Source organism: Ictalurus punctatus, chromosome 7 (genome assembly GCF_001660625.3).
Source record: "Ictalurus punctatus breed USDA103 chromosome 7, Coco_2.0, whole genome shotgun sequence".
Classification (NCBI taxonomy): Eukaryota; Metazoa; Chordata; class Actinopteri; order Siluriformes; family Ictaluridae; genus Ictalurus; species Ictalurus punctatus.
The window spans coordinates 30,957,600-30,980,203 of NC_030422.2; the positions used below are offsets into that span (position 1 = coordinate 30,957,600).

At 43.6% G+C, this 22,604-nt stretch overlaps 1 protein-coding gene across 3 annotated transcripts in view; it reads left to right on the forward strand.

The window, feature by feature from the left end:
* Window positions 1-22,604, forward strand: part of ube3c (ubiquitin protein ligase E3C) — a 35,417-nt gene that overhangs the window by 9,989 nt on the left and 2,824 nt on the right. For all 3 annotated transcript variants that reach the window (XM_053681642.1, XM_053681643.1, XM_053681644.1), the window contains 12 exons: window positions 1,196-1,282; window positions 1,378-1,535; window positions 2,183-2,412; window positions 4,430-4,534; window positions 4,982-5,069; window positions 7,848-7,945; window positions 8,136-8,268; window positions 8,635-8,882; window positions 16,940-17,152; window positions 19,196-19,384; window positions 20,685-20,751; window positions 20,892-21,022. In XM_053681642.1, the coding sequence (XP_053537617.1) occupies window positions 1,196-1,282; window positions 1,378-1,535; window positions 2,183-2,412; window positions 4,430-4,534; window positions 4,982-5,069; window positions 7,848-7,945; window positions 8,136-8,268; window positions 8,635-8,882; window positions 16,940-17,152; window positions 19,196-19,384; window positions 20,685-20,751; window positions 20,892-21,022 (1,747 nt within the window). The remainder of the gene's footprint in view (window positions 1-1,195; window positions 1,283-1,377; window positions 1,536-2,182; window positions 2,413-4,429; window positions 4,535-4,981; window positions 5,070-7,847; window positions 7,946-8,135; window positions 8,269-8,634; window positions 8,883-16,939; window positions 17,153-19,195; window positions 19,385-20,684; window positions 20,752-20,891; window positions 21,023-22,604) is intronic.

A 22,604-nucleotide genomic window follows, 5' to 3' on the forward strand; every position in this document is an offset into this window, starting at 1 on the left:
TTTGTGTGCGATTTGTTCACTTGGCATTCTGGTGCCATTCGCAAACCATGTAACGGGAGCAAACTAGGCCGTACGTAGCGCACACACACACTCATTATTGTCCTTTCTCCTTAGTTAATCACTCGTGCTCGCTCCTTTTCTTTCCCTCAGCAGTGTGTTTTCTCACACCTAAGTGTCAGCTCGCACACTCTGTGTGACGTTCGGGGTTCAGTCACCGTGGCATTGTCTCTCCGCAGGTCATTAAGTTAAACGGAGCCTCACAGGAAACCGCGGCCGCTTTACGAGCCTGCAGAGCATCGCCGCTTTACTAATGGGCGCCTTAATAAAGCTTAACAGCTCCTTTAATTCGTCCTGCTGTCGAGCAGAGCGACCGGGCCTAGCGTGTTTGTTTTTCCACCTTTCTGAACTCCTCAGTTCCTTTAGTGGTTTAGGGTCCCGGAGGTCGTCGTGGGCAGGAAGAGCACCGATTAGACCCGGACTGTAAGATGACGATATCGGTGACGGACGTCAGGTAGCTGCCTCCTGGACCATTGTTTTTAAATAGCAGGGAAAGACAATGCTGCGTCGGCGTTAAAGTAAACAAACTCACGTTGTACTAACCCAAAAATGTTTTAGCTCTGCTGTAGAAAGAACACACATATATATATCATAATTTTTCTGTGTTTATAGTTACATCCAGTGTTGCGTAACATCCACATGCTAGTTGTAGCTATCACATAGGTTGTAGCAGCTCCTCTGTTCTGAAGATGTCAGGAGATTGAAACTTGCAGCGTTCCTCACACTGGAGACTCCTTCAGTGTTAACTGTTAGATGAAACATCACCATATCAACAGTTAGGCTCGTTATTGAATCTGTTTATGTGGCGTGTCCACCGTACAAGCCCCTGTGTAAGTCCATACAAACCCTATAGCTCTGCCTGTGGAAGCACTGCAGAACACCGGGGAAATAAATCCCAGGTGTCAGCATGCCGTGTGAATTCTACCTCTGGCAGTTCCTCAATCTCGGTTCATAATCGGTCTCGGTTAGAGATTTTTTTTAAATCACACTCATACAGATTTTGTACCTACACTCAGTATTTTCTCACCGATGAGAAAAGCTCCGTTTCGCAGAATATAAACTAGTGTGCCTGTTTAAACCTCAGCGACTCGCGTCAAACTTGAATTCTGAAAACTGAAGTGCTTTTTGTCCTCTCCAGGCTCCTGTACAGTTTGGCCTTCAACGCTCGCTTCCTCCGACACCTGTGGCACTTGATAACATCCATGAAGACCAAAATGATCACAGGGTGAGTGTTACTGTTGCTAACATCATGCCTTGAGTAGCTCAAGTACCCAAATACAGGTCGATGATTTGTGTGTGGGTGTGTGTGGGTGGGGTCAGGTCTCTGGTGCCGTTGCTGCAGTTGATGTCTCGCGGCTCTCCCATGTCTGCTGAGGACTCGAACAGGATCATCCCTCTCTTCTACTTGTTCAGCTCGTTGTTCAGCCACTCTCTCATTTCCATCCACGACACAGAGTTCTTCGGGGAAGCCATGGATGGTAACAACACACACACACACACACACACACACACACACACACACACACACACACACACCAGCCAGAGACAGATGTCTCTGGTCATCTTCATAGGACTTTATATCAGTAAGGACATTAGCATAAAAAAATCCTAATTATATTCCTTATAAATAATGACCCCGGGCCCAGATTCCCAAAAGCATCCTGACAGACAGACAGAGGGAGACAGCCAGACAGAGCGAGAGGGACAGACAGACAGAGACAGAGAGAGAGACAGACAGACAGAGAGAGAGCAAGAGAGAGAGAGTGTTCAATGTGATGCTCACTCGACCATTAAACAAGGATTTTTGTGTGCTTTCTGTAACATCTACTTCTCTAGATGCTCCCCAACATTAAATGTAGCTGTAAGTGGATCTCAGGTGTGTAATGAATAAAATGGTAATGGTTGACATGACGCTGTAGTATAAGATGAAGAAGATGTTCTGTTATTGGAAGTCAGTCATTTTCAGGGTGGTAAGAGTAACTCTGCTCCATCACACTGTCCTGTAGTTTATTATTATTATTATTATTATTATTATTATTTTCCTTTAACAGCGCAACACTGCGTGTTTTATTTCTTACTGAATAAACACTGTAGTAAAATGTGTTTGTTGTTGTTCTTGTTGCAGGTGAGAGGCAGGCGTCCATGATGCCGTTCTCTCTCCCGGAGTTGGTGACTCTGTCCCGGTGTTTGCGTGATGCCTGTCTGGGGATCATCAAGCTGGCGCATCCCGAGACTAAGAGCGGCCACAGTGAGGAATACGCAGCCGCCTTCCGCAGCGTCGGAGTCAAACCCAGCAGCCAAGTGCAGCAGCAGCGCATCCAGAACCAGAAGAAACGCTGGGTCCAGCTGTTCAAGGTCCGAACACAGAGCACATGACCTTGACCTTTACAGAACTATCATAAACATCAGGTCTCTCTGTCTGTGTGACTCTCTCACTCTCTGTCTGTCTATCTGTCTGTATGTCTGCCTCTCTCTGTCTGTCTATCTGTCTATATGTCTGCCTCGCTCTCTCTCTGTCTGCCTCTCTCTCTGTTTGTCTGTCTGTCTGCCTCTATCTGTCTGTACGTCGGTCTCTCTCTCTGCCTCTCTCTGCTTCTCTGTCTGTCTGTCTTTCTCTAGCTCTGTCTCTCTCTTTCTGTCTGCCTCTCTCTGTTTGTCTGTCTGTCTGCCTCTATCTGTCTCTCTCTCTCTCTGTCTGTCTCTCTCTCTCTCTCTCTCTCGCTCTCTCTCTTCCTCTCTGTGTGTGTTTAATCTCTCCATGATCCCTCCATTCTCCTCTCCCGTGTGTTAGAAGAGGAGTAATGTTTTTAATAAAACGTAGCACTATCAGCCGAAACGAGCCGCTGAAAGCAGCACAAACGCATTTCCCAAATTGAAGGCGGGATTTACGGCCGGCCAGCCGGCCGCTGACCCCGCCCACGCTAATGTTAGCCTCGGGCGCACGCTGGTCCTTCCGCCGTGTTTTATCACCCCTATTGTCCCGGCCATCCATTTAATCGAAAGAAGCTAATTGAATGAAAATGATCAACTAAGCTCGTATTAATATTGCTAATGGAAGGCTGCCTCTTGGCCGTGTTTGTAGAAGCACAGACATGGCCGGAGTTCGGGAGAAGCCCGTTACGGCCTGCACTTAACCTGATGGGATGATTAACCAGCGCGCGTTTCTGGGGGTTTTCTCCTCGGTCTCCCAGCGTTTTGCTCTGGCTGTTATTACCTCAGCATCCTTATTGCTGCAGGATCGATGAGTATCTGATGCGGCTCAGGAAGAGAGCTGCTCTTCTTCTTCTCTCGATCGAGTCTGGGTGAAATACTAGCCGATACCCATATGAAGGAATGCTTTCAGTCTGTAAATATGCAACATCTCGGATTGGATTAGTTTATCAGTGGGATGCTTGTAATACATTTTTTAGGATTGGGTTGTATTTTCTACAAGCCCAGATGTTTGTGTCACGTGGTCACATGATCATGCTCCATTCACAGCATGGCGTCCAAGAGAAACTGGATCTCATTTCAGTTAGGGGCGAACCGAGTTTCCAGCAACAATTTGAAATCAAATCAAAAAGTAGTATTTGGAGGAGGGTCACTGATGCACGCTACAGAACTAAATACAGCAAGAAGCAGCAGTCACACATTTATTATTCTGTATTTTTTTTTCCAAGGTGATGCGACATCTGCGTAGAAAATCACAGATGTCTATCCGTTCGAGACTTAGACGAGCGCAGAGTTCGGCGAAAACAGTAGGCCTGTGATTTCCACCGAGGAGGACGGAGAAAAACCCAGACGGAAATAAAATACCGGAAATAACACCAGGCCCCCATGTACATTAATCCCGTCCAGATAGGGCTAAAAGAGACGCCTACATGGCCTTCAAAATGGCTACAAAATGGAGGATTATGGGTAGTTTGAATTTGAACTGAGCCGCCATGCACCGCAGTGAGATATTTTCTGTCTAACCCTCTTTTCACTTCTCTTGCACCTAGTCTGTGTTTAGACTTAATTATAAATGAAAGCTGGCAGGACAGCAAACATTAGTGCGTCTTCATTTTGTGTGTGTGTGTGTGAGTGTGATTAATTAGCAGTGTGTGCTGCTCCATGACAACTCATCTATCTTCTCCATCCACCAACAATTGCCCACTAATGACCCTAATGCTGCCCTTTTAACTCAGACAAGCGTCCATTTTGACCGAAAGACAAATAAATTGTGCTTGTGTCTCTTTACGCCTCGATTGTGAAGGTGATCGGATGGTGGACGATCCGCTGCTGAACAAAGAGCACAATTTATAACGAGTGCGCACACTTGGATACGACGGTTTAAATCCGTTCCTCACATCGCCTTTGACCCCATGTTTTTTTTTCTTTCTTTCCTCTCCAGGTGATCACGAACCTGGTGAAGATGTTGAAGGCGCGGGACAGCAGGAGGCCGTTCTGCCCAGGGGGTCACTGGCTGTCCAACGATGTCCACATCTGGGCTGATAAGGTGCGCAGTCTCAGCACACGTCTCTGTCGATGAGGAAAATATTCGCGAGAACAACGAGCGCTTACGAGATCTGGATTCTGATTGGTCAGAAGGTGTTGATTAGTTTTCTGTAACAGCAGCTGTGACAGTAGCGCAGGTTTATATTAATGCGCTCGGTCTGATACATAATCGTTTCTATAGTAACGGCTCGCAGGGAATTGTATGGTGCGAACACGTTTCTCGACTGAAACTAAAAATAACTTAAATGTCTGAAATACTAAAGACTGAACATAAAAACTAAATCCAAGTCAGCTGTTAAAATTAAGATACTTTTATGATACGGAATAATCGAATGAATAGATGGATGATGATAAAATGCAGTCGTTAGAAAAGAAGGACATTATTTTGTTTGTTCTGTCGTTTCACAACTCAACATTGTTGTCCTGTATTGTTTTTTGTTTTACTCAGGTGACTCAGCTGTACGTGCCCTCTACTCGACTCATGTGGAGGAGGGGGCTCAGGGGCATAATCGGACCACTCCGGTCCACGTTAAACGGTGAGCTCCCGATATGTTCTTCATCTCTGAGTCCAGACTGCGAGATTTACTGATAATGCCACGCTTAACGAGTTATCGATGCAGCTGGAGCTAATTAGTTAATTAACTCGGAGTTAATGCTGAGCTGTAGTGTAGTGCTTCTCCTGGTGTGGAAAATGCTAGTGGTGCAGCAACACCGTGTTTTACTGATTCAGATACACATATGGGTACTGATAATGGTACGGTACAGATATGGGTACTGATAATGGGTCGGATATAGATATGTGTACTGATAATGGTACGGATACAGATATGGGTACTGATAATGGTACGGATACAGATATGGGTACTGATAATGGTACGGATACAGATATGGGTACTGATACTGGTACGGATACAGATATGGGTACTGATACTGGTACGGATACTGGTATGAATACAGATATGGGTACTGATAATGGTACGGATACTGATACAGATATGGGTACTGATAATGGTACGGATACTGATACAGATATGGGTACTGATAATGGGACGGATATAGACATGGGTACTGATAATGGTACGGATACAGATATGGGTACTGATACTGGTACGGATACTGATATGGATACTGATACAGATATGGCTACTGATAATGGTACGGATACTGATACAGATATGGGTACTGATAATGGGACGGATATAGATATGGGTACTGATACTGGTACGGATACTGATACAGATATGGGTACTGATAATGGGACGGATATAGATATGGGTACGGATACTGGTACGGATACTGATACAGATATGGGTACTGATAATGGTACGAATACTGATAAAGATATGGGTACTGATAATGGGACGGATACTGATACAGATATGGGTACTGATAATGGTACGGATACTGATAAAGATATGGGTACTGATAATGGGACGGATACTGATACAGATATGGGTACTGATAATGGTACGGATACTGATAAAGATATGGGTACTGATAATGGGACGGATACTGGTACGGATACTGATGAGGTTTTTTTCTCCCCTATCCAGCGTGTGCTGCTCGTGAGTTTTATGTTGAAGATGTTGGATCAGGTTGTTTCTAGGGCTCGGATATGATCTCGATATCTCGACGCATGATGCAGCAATACACTTTTTCTGAGTTTAAAAAAAATAAGTTATAAAGATTTTCTATTTGTTCGAATCATTATAAACTGACTGGAAGCAGCTAAGCAGCAATTATTAAAATTGTGAACATTGATTTTTACAGAATTATTGTATTTTATTTATTTATTTGTTTGTTTTATTTGAAGAAGTACTGTTATCATATAAGAATAGATGTATTCACGTACACATTGAATTAAGACATTTAATAATGTGGTGGTGTTTTAATTCAGCGCTGCTATAATTTTGTCACATCGCCCAGCCCTATTTACTGGTATTGTAGGAAGATAGTCCGTCCGTCCATCCATCCGTCTGTCCGTCCGTCTGTCTTTCTGTCTATCTTTCGACAGATCACAGGTTTCAGTCTTCTTTGCTGTGATCATTAATCGTTCGTCCACTTCGCGGTCGTTTCCTGTCATCTGTTCATTAGCACGACGGCGTACACTAGACTCATGTCACATACTATTACTCGGTATCGCGACGTTTTATTACGAGTAAACCAGCGCGCTGTCGGACCAGTACCCAACACCATGATGAGTTAACGAGTATCGATGCATACCTAATAAATAAATACAGTTCAGAGAAATGAGACGAGAGACGTTGAGTGAGACGGAGGCCTGAGTGGATGGACGGAGTGTGTATTAGCCTAATAGCCTGTTCGTGTGTGTGTGTGTGTTTGGTGTGAAAACTCCCCAATAACAGTGTCTCGTGCGGTTCTCTTGGGCATAGGTGCTTAAAAATTCAATTAGCCTAAGGCAGGTCACATCTGGCCCCCTGTTTGTCCGAAGCTCTTTCATTTCCCTAAATGGACGTTTGCGTCGGTGATGAACGGCGTGCGCATTGACCACGCCGCGCCATAACTCTCTCTCCGAGATGGCGCGTTGATGGCCGGATCAGAGAGACAGAGAGGGAGGCTTGACTAATTGAGCAGAATAATTGCGCTGTATTAGCAGCATGGCAGACAAATGATGCTTCTCTGCTGCTTTTCCGGCACTTTCTATCCCCCCCCCAAAACCCTCTCCATCAAACAGGACGGAGCTTTAATCCCAAACAAACGTCCTCGTAATGGACGCAGCAGACAGCTGGATGGACGCAGGACTACAGAGTTAATTAAAAGTGAGCTGCAGCGAGACGAGCGCAGAATCCAGCGAACTTCACCTGAATATATATTATACTATATACACTCCGCTGCAGAATTATTGGCTCCCTTTGTTAAAAGACAGGTTGAAAATGAACTGTGATGAAAATATCTCTGCGGTTCCTTTGCTTAATCACCACCTGTTCACGTACAGCGTGCAGCGCTCTTCAGTTCACATCCTTCGGATCATAATCAGATCTGGTGGTGTTTTTGAATAATATATCACTTGAACTACTTGGAAACTTCACCTCGTGGAAGTGCGTTCGAAAAAACCGTACACACCACGTAGATATTTTTAAGCTCTTGCTTTTTTCCCCCTCGTTTTTAAAAAAAAAAATAGGAATCAATTAATCAATGCTATTTTTATCAACTCTGGAATCAAATAAGCGAATCATATAAATAAGACCTATAAATATGTTGTGTTTTTAAAAAGTGAAATAAGTAAAGTAAAGAATAAAAGGATGTATACACAGATGATTAAGTGATGTTTTTTTTCGTCCCGCTCTCTACAGTTGACTTGGTGCCTCCGCCGCTGTCCGTTTCGGAGGAGAGACAACTGGCCATCCTCACAGAGCTGCCCTTCGTCGTGCCCTTCGAGGAGAGAGTCAAGGTACGGAAGTCTATTTCCTGTGTGCTTGTGTGCCAAATTACTTAACGATCGTCTTTGACCTTTACAAAAATACTTTATGTGCCGTGGCTCACTTCTTGTTGGAGGATAAATGGTTGCTTATGCAAAAAAAAAATTTAAAAAAAGATCTTATCTGAAATAAATCTTCTCTCTCTCTCTCTCTCTTCGGCAGATCTTCCAGAGGCTGATCTACGCCGATAAACGAGACGCCCAGGAGGATGGCCCTTTCCATGACGGCATCACCATCACCATCCGGAGAAACTACATCTACGAGGACGCGTACGACAAACTGTCTCCGGAGAACGGTATGACCAACATGGCTCTCTTAGACTCGTCGAATGAGCCGTTGCTATAGAAACGCTGACGTGCCTTAGAACAAGCACGTTTATACAAACCTGTGATTTGCAGCCATGCTCCTGTTATGGACAATTATTCAACACCTTCTGACCAATTGTGTATTGAACATCAGTCAAATTTCCTCTCATTTCCTGTTTGCATCCGAGCAATGAGTCTGATGATTGCTTTTCACGCAACAGTTCCAGAAGAATTGCGTTTGCCAAACTCGTTCTGTCTTACACACTTACACACTCGTGATGTGATAAAGCTTTGGCAGGGAATTTTACAAGAAGCCTTGCCTTAGGAGTGTCGAATCTTCCTTCTCCTCGTTTCAGAGCCCAACCTGAAAAAGCGTATCCGGGTGCACTTGCTGAACGCTCTCGGCCTGGACGAGGCCGGCATCGACGGCGGAGGGATTTTCCGCGAGTTCCTCAACGAGCTGCTCAAGTCGGGGTTCAACCCCAACCAGGGCTTCTTCAGGACCACCAACGAGGGTCTGCTGTACCCGAGCCCCACGGCCAAGATGCTCATGGGCGAGAGCTTCACGCGACACTACTACTTCCTGGGCCGGATACTGGGCAAGGTGTGTATGTGGGAGGGGGATTGGATTAGATTAGATTGCAGAACTGCTAGATTTCATGCATTTTGCTGATGGAGCTCCGCATTTTATAGTACATTTTTATATTTATTCATTTATCAGACGCTTGTATCCAAAAGGTTGAGGTTGGAAGTTCATTCCACCACTGAGGAACAGTTAGTGTGAAGGTTCTGGAAAGGGATCTTGAGGCACTCTGAGTAGGTGCTACTAAGCGTCGGTCGTTGATTGATCGCAGATTGCGTGAGGGAACGTAGGCCTTCAGGAGAGAGTTGAGGTAGGGGGTGTTGTTCCAGACAGGGTATTGTATGAGAGCATCAAGGCCTTAAATTTGATGCGGGTGTCTACAGGAAGCCAGTGGAGGGAGATGAAGAGGGGTGTGACACGGGTTCTCTTGGGCTGATTGAAGACGAGGCGTGCTGCTGCATTCTGAGTCATCTGAAGGGGTTTGATGGAGCTGGCCGGGTGGCTGCATTTAAACATCGGAGTACACTAGTATAACTTATCACTCTCGTCTCATATTTGTAATGTTTTGGCTGGTGCTTTTGTATGTATGTATGTATGTATGTATGTATTTATTTATTTTTGAAAGCCCACACTTTCTTTCATGATAAAAGGTGAACGTTAAGTGTAAGACTTTTTTTGTATCAAGATTAGGTTTGTAACAGTTGTGTAGTTGGGTTCACAACCCCCCCCCAGATCTCCCATGAGTAGAGTGTCTATAAAATGCCTGACACGAGAGGCCCATCCAAACACAAATGAGTATTCCGGACCGGAAGTCCGTTTTCCTGTTCTCAGCAACTTAATACACTTGTGCTGAAGTCATGGCTTAAACCAATATCTTTTGATCATCCCCTAAATATCTTCCAGATTATCTTTGAGTATGACATTAAAATAAAATCGACGTTTTAACATTAGACATGTACTGTATCAGCTAACATCAGTTAACGGCATGACGCAGCATGTTTTATTCCTTACAGATACAGTTCTAGTTAGGTTCTAACCTAGCGAGTCATTATGACTCACCAAATGGAAAAAGTTGACAGGAAGCTGAAGGTCTTAATATAACCGTAAAGAAATGGCTAACAGAACCGTGCTGAGGTTGCTCTCTGGCTATACGTGAGTACTCGATGAAAATATTAATTATTTGCAGATCTGTCTGGATGACTCTACAGTCAGGAGTCCAAGAGAGATAATCGGCCTCGCCTTCTGGGCTGATCTGAGTGACAAGGGTCATAATTGTCTGTTAGGTCATGTATACACAGTCGAGGAGAATGAGGTAGTAGGTTGGAATTGGGCAAGACTAAAATTTGTAGTAATTGATTAGAAGTATTGACTTTGTGATGCGATATGAAAATATAACATTGCTGCTTGCCTGATCATGCGTAGGGGTCAGGTATGGGTCTAACTGGTAGAGCCAATAAACACCAGAGGTGGTTTTGGAGCACACAGAGAGGTAGCCATATGGAAAAGTTGGTTTTGGTACACAGAGAGGTAGCCGTATGGAAAAGTTGGTTTTGGAGCACACAGAGAGGTAGCCATATGGAAAAGTTGGTTTTGGTACACAGAGAGGTAGCCATATGGAAAAGTACCTCATGCCCACGGTTAAATATGGAGGTGGATCTTTAATGTTTTGGGACTGTTTTTCTGCCAGAGGACCTGGACATTTTGTTAGGATGCATGGCATCATGGACTCTATCAAATATCAACAGATATTAAATGAAAACCTGACTGCCTCTGCCAGAAAGATTCAAATGGGCCGTGGTTGGATCTTCCAGCAGGACAATGATCCAAAACATCATCAACATCAACACAAAAATGGTTTACTGACCACAAAATGTCCTGCCATGACCATCCCAGTCCTAACCTACAGTCCTGCCAATCTACAGTCCTGCCATGACCATCCCAGTCCCCTGACCTGAACCCCATAGAGAACCTGTGGGGTGAACTGAAGAGGAGAGTCCACCAGCGTGGACCTCGACATGTGAAGGATCTGGAGAGATTCTGTATGGAGGAACGCTCTCAGATCCCTCGCCATGTATTCTCCAACCTCATCAGGCGTTATAGGAGAAGACTCAGAGGGGGTGGGGTCATGAAAGCAGAATGTTTTAAATATGAAAGAAGAGAAAATTGAGCATTTATTCTGCCTACGTCAGTTCCAAAACGGACATCTCGTCTTTTTAAAGTCAAAGTAGTGTTGTCCGGTTGAATTATTAAGCAGTTGTGTCAGACTGGAGGAACAAAGGAAGTGTTTGGTTTGTGCTCTGCATCTGTCTGAGTGTAGAAAGCTGATGATAAGGCACGGTGTTGTGTTGACCCGCTCTTCTGGCTTTTATTAGCACTGGATTAAACCAAGAAATGAGCAAATGATGACGATTAGATTGGAAAAGTCAACAAAACTCTATCAGTTCTCAAAGTTTAGCTTCGGTCTAGACTGGCTTTCAACAGCGTATTAGATATGGACACTGTTTAATCTGACTTTTTTCCTCCTAAACGCTTTCACATGTGTTCTGTTCACCACCTGTTCATCTGGATTTATTTGCCCATTACTTTTTCATCTCTATTTAGGTTTTTTCCTTTGTTTTTTTAAAATTATTTTATTATTTTCCTTCTTTTATTCCCTTGAGAAATGTCTCCTTTCTTTTCCTGTCCTGTCCTGTCCTGCATTTTTCTTTTCATTTTCTTTCCTTTCTTTTCCTGTTCTGTCTTTTCCAACCCTGTCTTGTCTTGTCTTGTCTTGTCTTGTCCTGCATTTTCCTTTTCTTTCCTGTCCTGTACTGTACCATCATGTCGTCTTTTCCTGTCCTGCCTGTCCTGTCTTTCCCTTTTCTTTCCTGTCCTGTCTTTTCCTGCCTTGTCTTGCCTTGTCCTGTCCTGATTTGTCTTCCCTTGTCCTGTCTTTTCCTGCCTTGTCTTGCCTTGTCCTGTGCTTGTCCTGTCTTGTCTTTTCTTGCCTTGTACTTTTCTTTCCTGTCCTGTCCTGTCTTGTCCTGTCTTGTTTTGTCTTGCCTTGTCCTGTCCTGTCCTGTCCTGCCTGTCTTGTCTTGCCTTGTCTTGTCCTATCTTGCCTTGTCTTGTCTTGTCTTGTCTTGTCTTGTCTTGTCTTGCCCTGTCCTGTCCTGTATTGTCTTGCCTTGTCTTGTCTTGTCTTGTCTTGTCCTGTCATTTCCTGCTCTGCCTTGCCTTGCCTTTTCATTTCCCATTTCCATTCTGTCCCTTTCCCCCCTAAATTTTCCTTCCTTTTCCCTGTGATTACCTTCCTTTCACCGTTTCCCACCTTTGAATAATTCTATGTTCTTCTTCTCTTTTTCTTAGTCGCACAAGTACACACAGGACCTAAGGGCCGTTTGTGAATCATTTGATGAGGGTCAAAAGTCATTTTCAATTAACGGTCTAAGCCTAAGTGCTGTCGGAACAGACCGTAACAAAATACTTTTCATTTATAAGGTCACTGCAGTCGAAAAGTTTGGCTTTCGCGCTTCTGATCAGGACATTTTTCCGGCTCAAGTTTTGTTCAACGGGATCGGATCCGTCAACCGAATCTCATTACGTGAATATCGAAATGATGAATGTCAGAAAGTCGAGCATTAACTCCACCTCCTTCAGATCACTGGACGTGGAAATCCGATCCTCCGGTGCTGATTATCAGACGTGCCGATCCGGCCATCTTCAATGCCCTGATTGATGAACCTAACGTTTTAAAAGTTACCTTAACGCACCTGGCCGGAACAGTTCATGTATAAAATAGCGCCGCCTATATAAATGACCTCATACCCCGAGCTCCTCGACTACGGTCCTCCATTAGCCGCCGCTTCCCTGGCCGTGTTTGTGGAGCTAAATCAGCTGGCGTCGTAAATAACCTGAACCCTTTCTGCCGCTAATAGAGTTTTGATCTGTTTTACAGTCACAAGCATCCATGCAGTTCCTGACGAGGCAACTCGGGACACTTATTAGAGACCCTTAACACACACACACACACACACACACCTACCTCCTGTTTAGCAAGGATCAGAGTTCTTACAGTGAGAAATGAGCCCCTCCTTCATTCATTTGGCCACTAATGGCTCAGGCAATTAAGGTTTGGGAGATTAATTTGATTTTGACTTTCAATTAACCCTCTTTCTCTCTCCATAAATACGCCGCAGAGTGGCAGGAAGAGTGCGCTATTGATATTTGTTTAGTGCCGTTATAAAGGCACCTGATGTAGATTAGAATTACATCACTGTTGCTGTATCGAACACATGCACACACACACACACACACACACACACACGTGGCCTTGAGCATTCATTATACTAATTCATGATTAAGGTCTGTTAGTGTTGCCGAGGCTAATGTGATACGCTCACGTTTAGGCTTTGATGGACTCGTATAAAGTGTTTAAACTACTTACTGAATTTATTACCGCTTTGTTTTAAAGGTGGACTCGTTAAAAGGATAACGTCATAACGGCGTTCAGATATCAGCCGTCGAGACGTTGTTTATTGCAGGGATAAATTGATTGTGCTAATATTTAGACCCGGTGCCCAACCCTGCGCATGGAGGACTTCCAGAGCTGTGTCTGGTCCATATTTACACACTTCTGAACAATAAGAGCACGTTTGAGACGATCCAATTGTCAAATAATAATAATAATAATAATAATAATAATAATAATAATAATAATAATAATAATTAAGATGAGGGATATGTGAATGGTTAATTGTCTTTGATTATGAGTTTGTTTGGGGTTTTTTTCCCCCCGTAAACATGTCATGAATTACTCTGGAAGTATCTAAAAGGTATTTCACCTAACGATCCATCGCCGTCAGCGGGTGTTAAAATCTCTCTGATAGGAAACATATCTGTTTCATATCGTATATAATCTGTCATGGCAGATTCAGTGATCTCGTCAAATATGGAATTATTATTAACACTGCTTGGTTGGACCCGCCTTCTCTCAGGTTAAAAGGAAGTCTCTTTTTCTGACCTGGCACCTAGGTGATGGAATGAACTTCCTCTAGATCCAAGACCTAGGCCATAGGGCAAGACCATTGGACCCTAGATCCGATCTTATCCGGAAAGTTCCGTTGTGGATGCAGGTTTTCATTCCGACCCAGCAGAAGCCACAACCGAGTCTATTGAAAGCCAAGATCACCTGATGAAACAGGTGGAATCAGGTGTTTCTCCTGCTGGGATGGAATGAAAACCTGCACCCACACCGGAACTTTCCGGATAAGATCGGACACCCCTGCTCTATACGTTCGAACATCTGAGTTACTGGCTGTCTTCAAACGACGACTAAAGATCTACCTCTTCATGAAGTACTTAAATGAGCACTCCTTTAAAAACAACAAAACAATCGACGTCTTGTGTGTTTTCACACTGTCCTGACCTCCCCAGCAGGGATTTAATACTGAGAGTACTGACCCTAGTGAACCAGTACGAGCATGTATTTATCGATACAGACTTCATTTACGGATAATGCCATAAATGAAAACGTAAAACGATTCACCGCTTTAAGAATCCAAATCGTACGGAGCGGCGTGGAAGCGCGAGGTTAACGCCCGTGTGACGCACTGTAAATCTCGTGTACGGGCGAGCAGCATGCGGCGCGGCCTCTTCGGCAGTTCTGAGTCGTGTATTTAATACAGAATTAGTTTCCAGTTCTTTAGCGTTTAAAAAGTTTCTCCGGGGAAAGCGAAGGTCGCACGCTGACTGATGGCGTGTATGTTCTCGAAGCATTTTTTTTATTTTTTTTTTATCGATTCTTAATGTTGTAAATTAACAAATTCACCTGGCAGCGAACAGAAGGCAGGCGCTTAAAGTCACTGCGCTGATGGAGCTGCGATTTTGCATTAATTACCCTGCCACTGCACTCACTGATATTAAAAGCCACCAGTGCCATTAATCCTTTTTATTTATTTATATATTTATTTATTTATTTTTTATAAATCCCGAGTCATTTTGGCACAATTTCTAGCGATAAACAACGATAAATAATGCAGCTGCCCGGAGAACAGTGGCCGCAGTCCGCCTCCGTGTTCTTATTGCCGCGTGTTCCCGGCAGCGGCGTTATTGATAGGTTTCAAGGGGCCTCGCGTGTGTCTCTTACGTTCCCACTTTGACGCAGGAATGAAGGCTAGCTGCCGCTAAGTGGATTATTTTTGCATAAAAAATGTGTCGCGTTTTGGTTTTTTTTGTTTTGTTTTGTTTTGTTTTATCCCCCCTCCGAGTCGCACAGTTAACCCGTGTTTAGAAAATTGCCCTGATTTACGAGCCGCCTGTGTGTTTTCCATGCGTGCATTATGGAGATTTGGGGAAATTTATAATCCATTTAGTTGATGTGGCCGGGAGGGTGAGTGCAATCCTTTATACGAGCTGTGTATATTTTAATGTCCTGAAATGGGCTTCTTTAGCACTGCACCGCCGCATTAGCTGCAGCTCTTTTATGACCGGTCCTGATTCGGGTCAAGGTCAGGACTGATGTTGGGGAAAGTTTGGGATCCTGTAAAAGCGAACGAGCAGGGACACGGTTGTGCCGGGATTGTTAATCGTCTCGGAGAAGTTCGAAATGTTGCGTCACGAGTCGAGTGTAATTGAATTGGACCGGCTTTGTTTGTCCCGCGGGGGGAGTTTGCTGCTGCGTGTATGTGATGTAGAAACCACTCAGTTTTAAAGGCATTAAACTGTACCTTTAGGATGCTGTCACATACAGTGCTGTGAAATTAAACGCCCACCACTCTCTCCTGATTTTCTTCTGTTTTGTTGCATATTTGTCACACTGGACTGTTTCAGGTCTTCAAACTAAAAATGAATATAAGACAAAGACATCCTGAGACAGGAAGTTTTTTTTTTCAGTGATCATTTCGTTTATCGATAGAAAAAAGTTATCCACCCCCAGCTGGCCCTGTGCTGTGAGGAAAAAATGTTATTGCCCCCTTAGTTAGCTGATTTACCAAATTTACCTCGGTGTAATTAGACTAGACCAGCGGTTCTTAACCTGGGGGATTAGCAATAGCAGGGGGATCACGGGAAAACTTTTATTTAACTTCTATATATATTCACAGAGAAGCCATCGACGGATTTTTGGATATCCGTGTACGCCGAATACCGAGAACTCGAGTGACGTGGCTTAGGAAAATAACTCTCCCATTCGCATCGTCATATCTCTGTGAGTCAGTTTTTCCAGCACTGGTGTACACAAAGATGAAGTGTACGTAGAGTCAGACTCGTGGTTGAAGACGGCTTGCGTTTTCTCCTCAGCCACGACTGGACCGCCTTGCTTCCTCTATCCAAGCGCAAACAACCCAATGAGTGAGAAGTCCGAAACATTAGGCGAAAGGGGTGGCGGGGGGTTTCCTGATAGAGGTGTTGCATAACCTTTTTCCCTTCTGAAAACTGTTGTGTGTGTTTTCTCATGTTTTCTTTGTCGTATATTACTTCCTGTATGAGGATCGGAAACTATTTAGTGCGACCAAGTAGAGGAAATCAGGAAGGGGGTGAATACTTTTCCACAGTGCTGTGTGCAGTGTATTTGAATGGAAGCCTGGTTCACTCTCTCTGTGTAAAATAAAAAAAAAAAGGTTGACTTAACTTCAAACTTACAGAGTAAGGTCACGTCTCCCAGCTTGTACTCTTTTGTTCAGCTGATGGAGTTTTTATAGTTAAAAAGTGATTCGACTCTGAATCGACTCCAACGCAGGAAGTGAATCAAACATGCGGGGTGTGTTGTTTTTATGTGTTGCGGAGATTCGGACCAGTGAATGAAAATAGAAAATAAACGTCGAACGTGATACACGGGGTTTTTGAGACCGGTTCTAAAATGGTCGATGGTGTATTGATGTTTTTGGAGTGGGTTCTGTGCGCAGTAGGGGAAGGTTTCTTTACTTTCCCCCTCAGCCCCTCGGTGGGAAACCCCAGACGATGTGAATGAAGCAGACCGAGTACAGTGCAGAGAGTGGTTTGAAGTCCATGTTGATCTTCTATCGTGTTAGTAATCTTTCTCTCTCCCTCTCTCTCTCTCTCTCTCTCTCTCTCTCTCTCTCTCTCTCTCTTTCCTTCAGGCTCTGTATGAGAACATGTTAGTGGAGCTGCCGTTTGCTAGTTTCTTCCTGTCCAAGCTGCTCGGGACCAGTGCTGACGTGGACATTCATCACCTGGCCTCGCTGGACCCCGAGATGTACCGGAACCTTCTGTTCCTCAAGAGCTATGAGGGAGACGTGGAGGATCTGGGCCTGAACTTCACCATCGTCAACAATGACCTGGGAGAGGCTCAGGTTACCTATCAGATATCAGACCTCTCTCTCTCTCTCTCTCTCTCTCTCTCAGATAGATAGATAGATAGATAGATAAATTATCTATTGATTATCTATCTATCTATCTCTATCTATCTATCTATCTATCTATCTATCTCTGTCTCTGTTTCCTTCTCTCTCCCCCCTCTCTGTCTGTCTATTTCTCTCTCTATCTCTCTATCTATCTCTCAGATAGATAGATAGATAGATAGATAGATAGATAGATTGATAGATAGATAGATAAATTATCTATTGATTATCTATCTATCTATCTATCTCTCTATCTATCTCTCTATCTGTCTCTCTGTTTCCGTCTCTCTCTCTGTGTCTGTCTGTCTATTTCTCTCCCTATCTATCAATCTATTTTTCTGTCTCTCTGTATGTATCTATCTATCGATCTATCCATTTGTCTCTATCTGTCTCTCTGTCTGTCTGTCCATTTCTCTTTCTATCTATCGGTCTATCTTTCTATCTATGTATCTGTCTGTCTGTCTCTCTCTCCATCTGTCTATCGGTCTGTCTGTCTCTCTATCTATCTATCTATCTATCTCTGTCTCTTTCCCTCTCTCTTTCTCTCTTTGTCTCTCTCGCTCTCTCTCTCTCAATTCATTTCAGTTGATTGTTTACATACAATGTTACCAAAGCATCAGTATAGATCAGAAAGGAGAATTAAAATAATAATAATAATAATAATAATAATAATAATAATAATAATAGAATGAAATAAAATTAAAATGATTATAGGAATAATAATAATAAAAATAGAATCAATAATAATAAATAGTAATAATTACAAAAATAAATCAACTATACTAAATAAATAAATAAATAAAGTGAAAATATCAGGTGCCAGTGTAGGACGAGAGTGTAGCGGTTACAATAATGATTTACATTCATGCAGTAAAGTAAAATACATTGATGTGAATGAGAACTAGAGTAAATAAGCAGTATGAGTGTGTGTGAGTGTGTAGTGAGATGTGATCAGAGCAGTAGTTGTGTTGAGTGTGTGTGAGTGTGTAGTGAGATGTGATCAGAGCAGTAGTTGTGTTGTGAGTGTGTGTGAGTGTGTAGTGAGATGTGATCAGAGCAGTAGTTGTGTTGAGTGTGTGTGAGACTCCGCCCCCAGCATCACCTGCATTCAGTCTGGTTCTGATAGGTTTTTCTCTGTCTGTCTCCATCTCTCACGTTCTCTCCATTTGTCAATCCCTCTGTCTATCTCTCCTTGTATGTTTGTCTATCTCTCTCTGTCCATCTGTCTTACTCTCTCTCTCTCTCTCTCTCTCTCTCTCTCTCTCTCTCTCTCTCTCTCTCTCTCTCTCTCTCCTCTCATTTTAAATCCCCCCCCATGTTCTTTGGTTAATGATTGAGCCTAACTCTGACTGTGTCCAGCAGTGGGTTAATAAAGCATCTCTCTGTCTCTCTCTCTCTCTCTCTCTCTCTCTGAAGCTAGTATCCTCACCACATCAGTCTTAAACATCTGCCTCATTATAAAGGACACTTTTTATCCACCATGGCTTAGAAGTGAAAAGCAGAATACAACTAAAATCACCACTTGCGCACGCGTGTGTGTGTGTGTAATCGTTGTCTTGGTCTCTATGTTGTGTGTAAGTGCTGAAGTAAATTTGCGAATGAAGACGAATCAATGTGGGACGCTTCGCTACAAACACCCGAGGCGCGTGACTCGGCTCGTTTCTACATACGAGAGCTGCAGCTAATCGCGAGTGCAGCTAAACAGTGAACAACCCGTAATTAGGAAAAAATGGCGTTTGGTAGTAATAACGAGATAAATACTACTACTATTTCATTTCTTTAATATTATAATAAAGATGAATCTCCAGTGCATTGGAGATTTAAATGTAAATCAATGTGAAGGTGAAAAACTTATATAAATGTACACACACACACACACACACACACACACAGTAGAGCACAGACTGTGGATTACCCGGAGGTCAGTAAGGAAACCGTCGATGTTGTCACTCCATCATTTTCCCCCTCTAATTCTCTCTCTTTCTGCTTTTCCAGGTGGTTGAGCTGAAGCCGGGGGGGAAGGACATCCCGGTTACCACGGCGAACCGCATCGCCTACATCCATTTAGTGGCCGATTACCGCCTGAACAAACAGATCCGAGCTCACTGCCTGGCGTTCAGACAGGGCCTGTCCAACCTGCTCAACCTCGAGTGGCTGCGCATGTTTGACCAGCAGGAGATTCAGGTAATGTTCAGCCAAGCACGTGCACACACACACACACACACACACACACACACACACTGCCTACACTTATTCTACCACAAGACTAGCAAAAATGTAATAATTCGATCAGATTTTATGTAAAAATATATATATTTTTTTGCATTTCATGAATGAGTTTTGTTTTAATTTCCTTCTCACCATTTTATTTATTAAACACACACACACACACACGCGCGCGCATTCATTCATAACTAATGACTATCTCTATGCACAGATGTGTGACGCTCCTCACGTGTCTCGTCCGCTTCAAGTCTGCTCCCACACACAGGCTAGCACTGAACTGGCTCCAGCGCAGCTTCACAAACACGAACAGATAAACAGGACGTGTACATAAAACAAGATGGGGACAGAGATGGAGTAAGATTAATAAACAATAATATGTGGAACGATACCAAAGCCGTAAAAGACGATAACGTAGGATAAAAGTAGCGAATGATGGAGGGACAAGAAGAAAAATAATTATTCAAATTGAGGATCAGCACTGCATGTATTGAGAGTCCCTGAAATTCAAATGAGTGTAGAAAGAAGAATGTCCCTTAGTGTTGAAGGTACTCTCGTTCTAATTTCATCATCCTGTACTTTAGTTTATTACCGTTCGCTGTTCTTTATAGTATTTTTTACTATAAAGTACTTTCGTCATTATTACCGTACTTATTTCCCATGTATATCCCCGCCCCTGGGGGCGTGTCTCGCTCTCCAGTAGTAGCATGCGCGTCTTCCCCGAGATTATTCCTTGAATAAAAGGTCGTTTGAAAGCGCGTGGAGTCTGTGTGAGGTCTCGGAGGAGTGTTTTACCAGCTTGGAGCTGTTCGTTGCTCAGACTGATGGAGAACGTGATGGTGAGGGTTTCTCCATCAGGAAGAGTCGAGTAATATCGTTTTATCAGACGCCTCCCAGTGTTCGCATAACAAACTAAACGCACAGCATCTCGTCGTCTAGGATGACCTTTTCCCTTCAAGAAATCGTCTGTGTTTTCAGGAACCGTTTAGTGTGAAGTCAGAAGGGGCGAATACTTTTTCACATCAGCGTGCGGGTGAGAAATCCTCCGCAGTTAGTTCCCGAAGCTGCTGTACGGTTATTTAGATTGGAGCAGGGAGTGTGGTGCATCTTGAACGCTATCGGCTGTTCCGTCAGCACGTTGTCACCCTGACTTCCTGTTTGGAAAGGAAGTACATCAACATACGGAATCAAATCACGGACATGGACGCTTTACCTCCCTCTGTGTGCGCTGACTGATTTCTATGTCCATCGTGTCTCTCAGGTTTTGATCTCCGGCGCACATATACCTATCTGTCTGGACGACCTGAAGGAATTCACCCGTTACTCAGGTACACACACACACACACACCTGTTATTCATTACAGTTGAATTATATCGAGCGTTGTTACTGTACGCTTCACTTCTGACAACTCGAGTCACGCTTAAAACATTTAAAAACCCACGTCACTGAGTGGTTCATGGTGTGCAGGAGGTTACTCGGAAACGCACCCGGTCATCAAGATCTTCTGGGAGGTGGTGGAGAACTTCAGCGACGAGGAGAAACGCAAGCTGCTCAAGTTCGTCACCAGCTGCTCACGTCCTCCTCTGCTGGGGTTTAAAGTTAGTACACACACACACACACACACACACAATCACTGGCTCTTTATAATATAAAATCTCTTCTGCTATAAATTCGTGTATAAAAAAATTTGAATCAATAAGTCCTATAGCTCTAATAACAATAATATCATTATTCAGTCTCTCCAGGATTTTACGATCGCAGAGATGAACGCGAAATGAAGCTCCGCAATATCCGGAGGCACGTACGATTTTTCAAAATCGGCGCAGATTTTCCCCGGATTCGAGAAAAGGCGCGTCACGTGACGTCATCACAATAACACGAGATTATAACACGAATCGATTCACGTGCGTCCAACACGAGTACAGCTCAAAGGTCTCGTTTTGAACAATAGGTGTGTACATGTGTGTAATACACGTCCATAATGCCACTAAAACAGGAGTACTCCACCTGTCTTAATTCGATTATCGCTTACTTCGATTATGACCTTAATTAGATTAAGGTAAGTAAAAATGGCTGTTTACATGGTAGTTTCTTAATTAGAGTACGGTCTTAACCGGATTAAGAGTGGATTATTGTTGTCCATGTAAACGCAGCTACTGATTACTGATGACCTTAATCTGATTAAAGTCATACTCGAAGTGAACACACATGGAATTAAGACGTGTGGAGTATTCCTGTTTCAGTCGCGTTAAAGACACGTACACACCTTAATCACTTACTTTCTGGTTTTCTTTAAAATATTAATCATAAAGAAATTAAACTTGTGAAAAATGTGATCTTACCTAACAAAGCATTACATCGTGTTATTGTCTTTCAGAGAAAAAAAAAAATCTTGGGCGAAAAAGAAAATGGTCTTGTTCGTACATACATTTAAATGGGATTTTCACACGGAGATGGGGAAGTGGTGCGCGCACGATGATGATACACAGTGTTCATTCTCTTCTTTCAGAAATATAACATTTAAGAAAAAAATGTCAAAAGGGAAACTTCTTCAAATAAAAATATGAAGTTTAACTGGCAAGAATTAAGAGAGGCTTTTTAATGAATTTGACTTTGGAGCGGACAGAGAGAGAGAGAGAGAGAGATGTGGAGGGAGGCTGGCAGACACGGCGGGCACGAAAAGAGAGCGAGCGCGAGAAGACGGCATGAGACAGTCCAAGCCGTGATGCCCTGTCACCTCTCCCTCATCTCCAGCCATCCCGGCGTTAATTAGGTGCCGTTAAACACCCGGGAATTCATTAAGGGAGAAATGGCCCTGTCAGAGGAGGCCATTTAAAAAAGATGATGGAAACCCTTTTCTCAAAGAGATGGCTCGTGCTCTGACACTTCCTCGATAAGCAACGATACTTTAATACGTTAATTGTTAGAAAAATGGTGCTGTTAAAGCAGAACCCTGAGATGGGATTTAATCGGGTTCTAACCCTGGCGCGTGGGCCGTCGCTGAAAGTCAGCTAGAATTTGTGTGGGATTTTGTGACCGCGATGGCCTTCTGGGTATTAGCCGTCATGCGCTGCGATGATTTTAGTGATGAAGAGCGGTCAGCGTGACTCTTATATCCCATCAGACGCGTGTAGAGATTTGCAGCTCTCGTGGGATCATGATGATAGTCTGCTTCAGGTG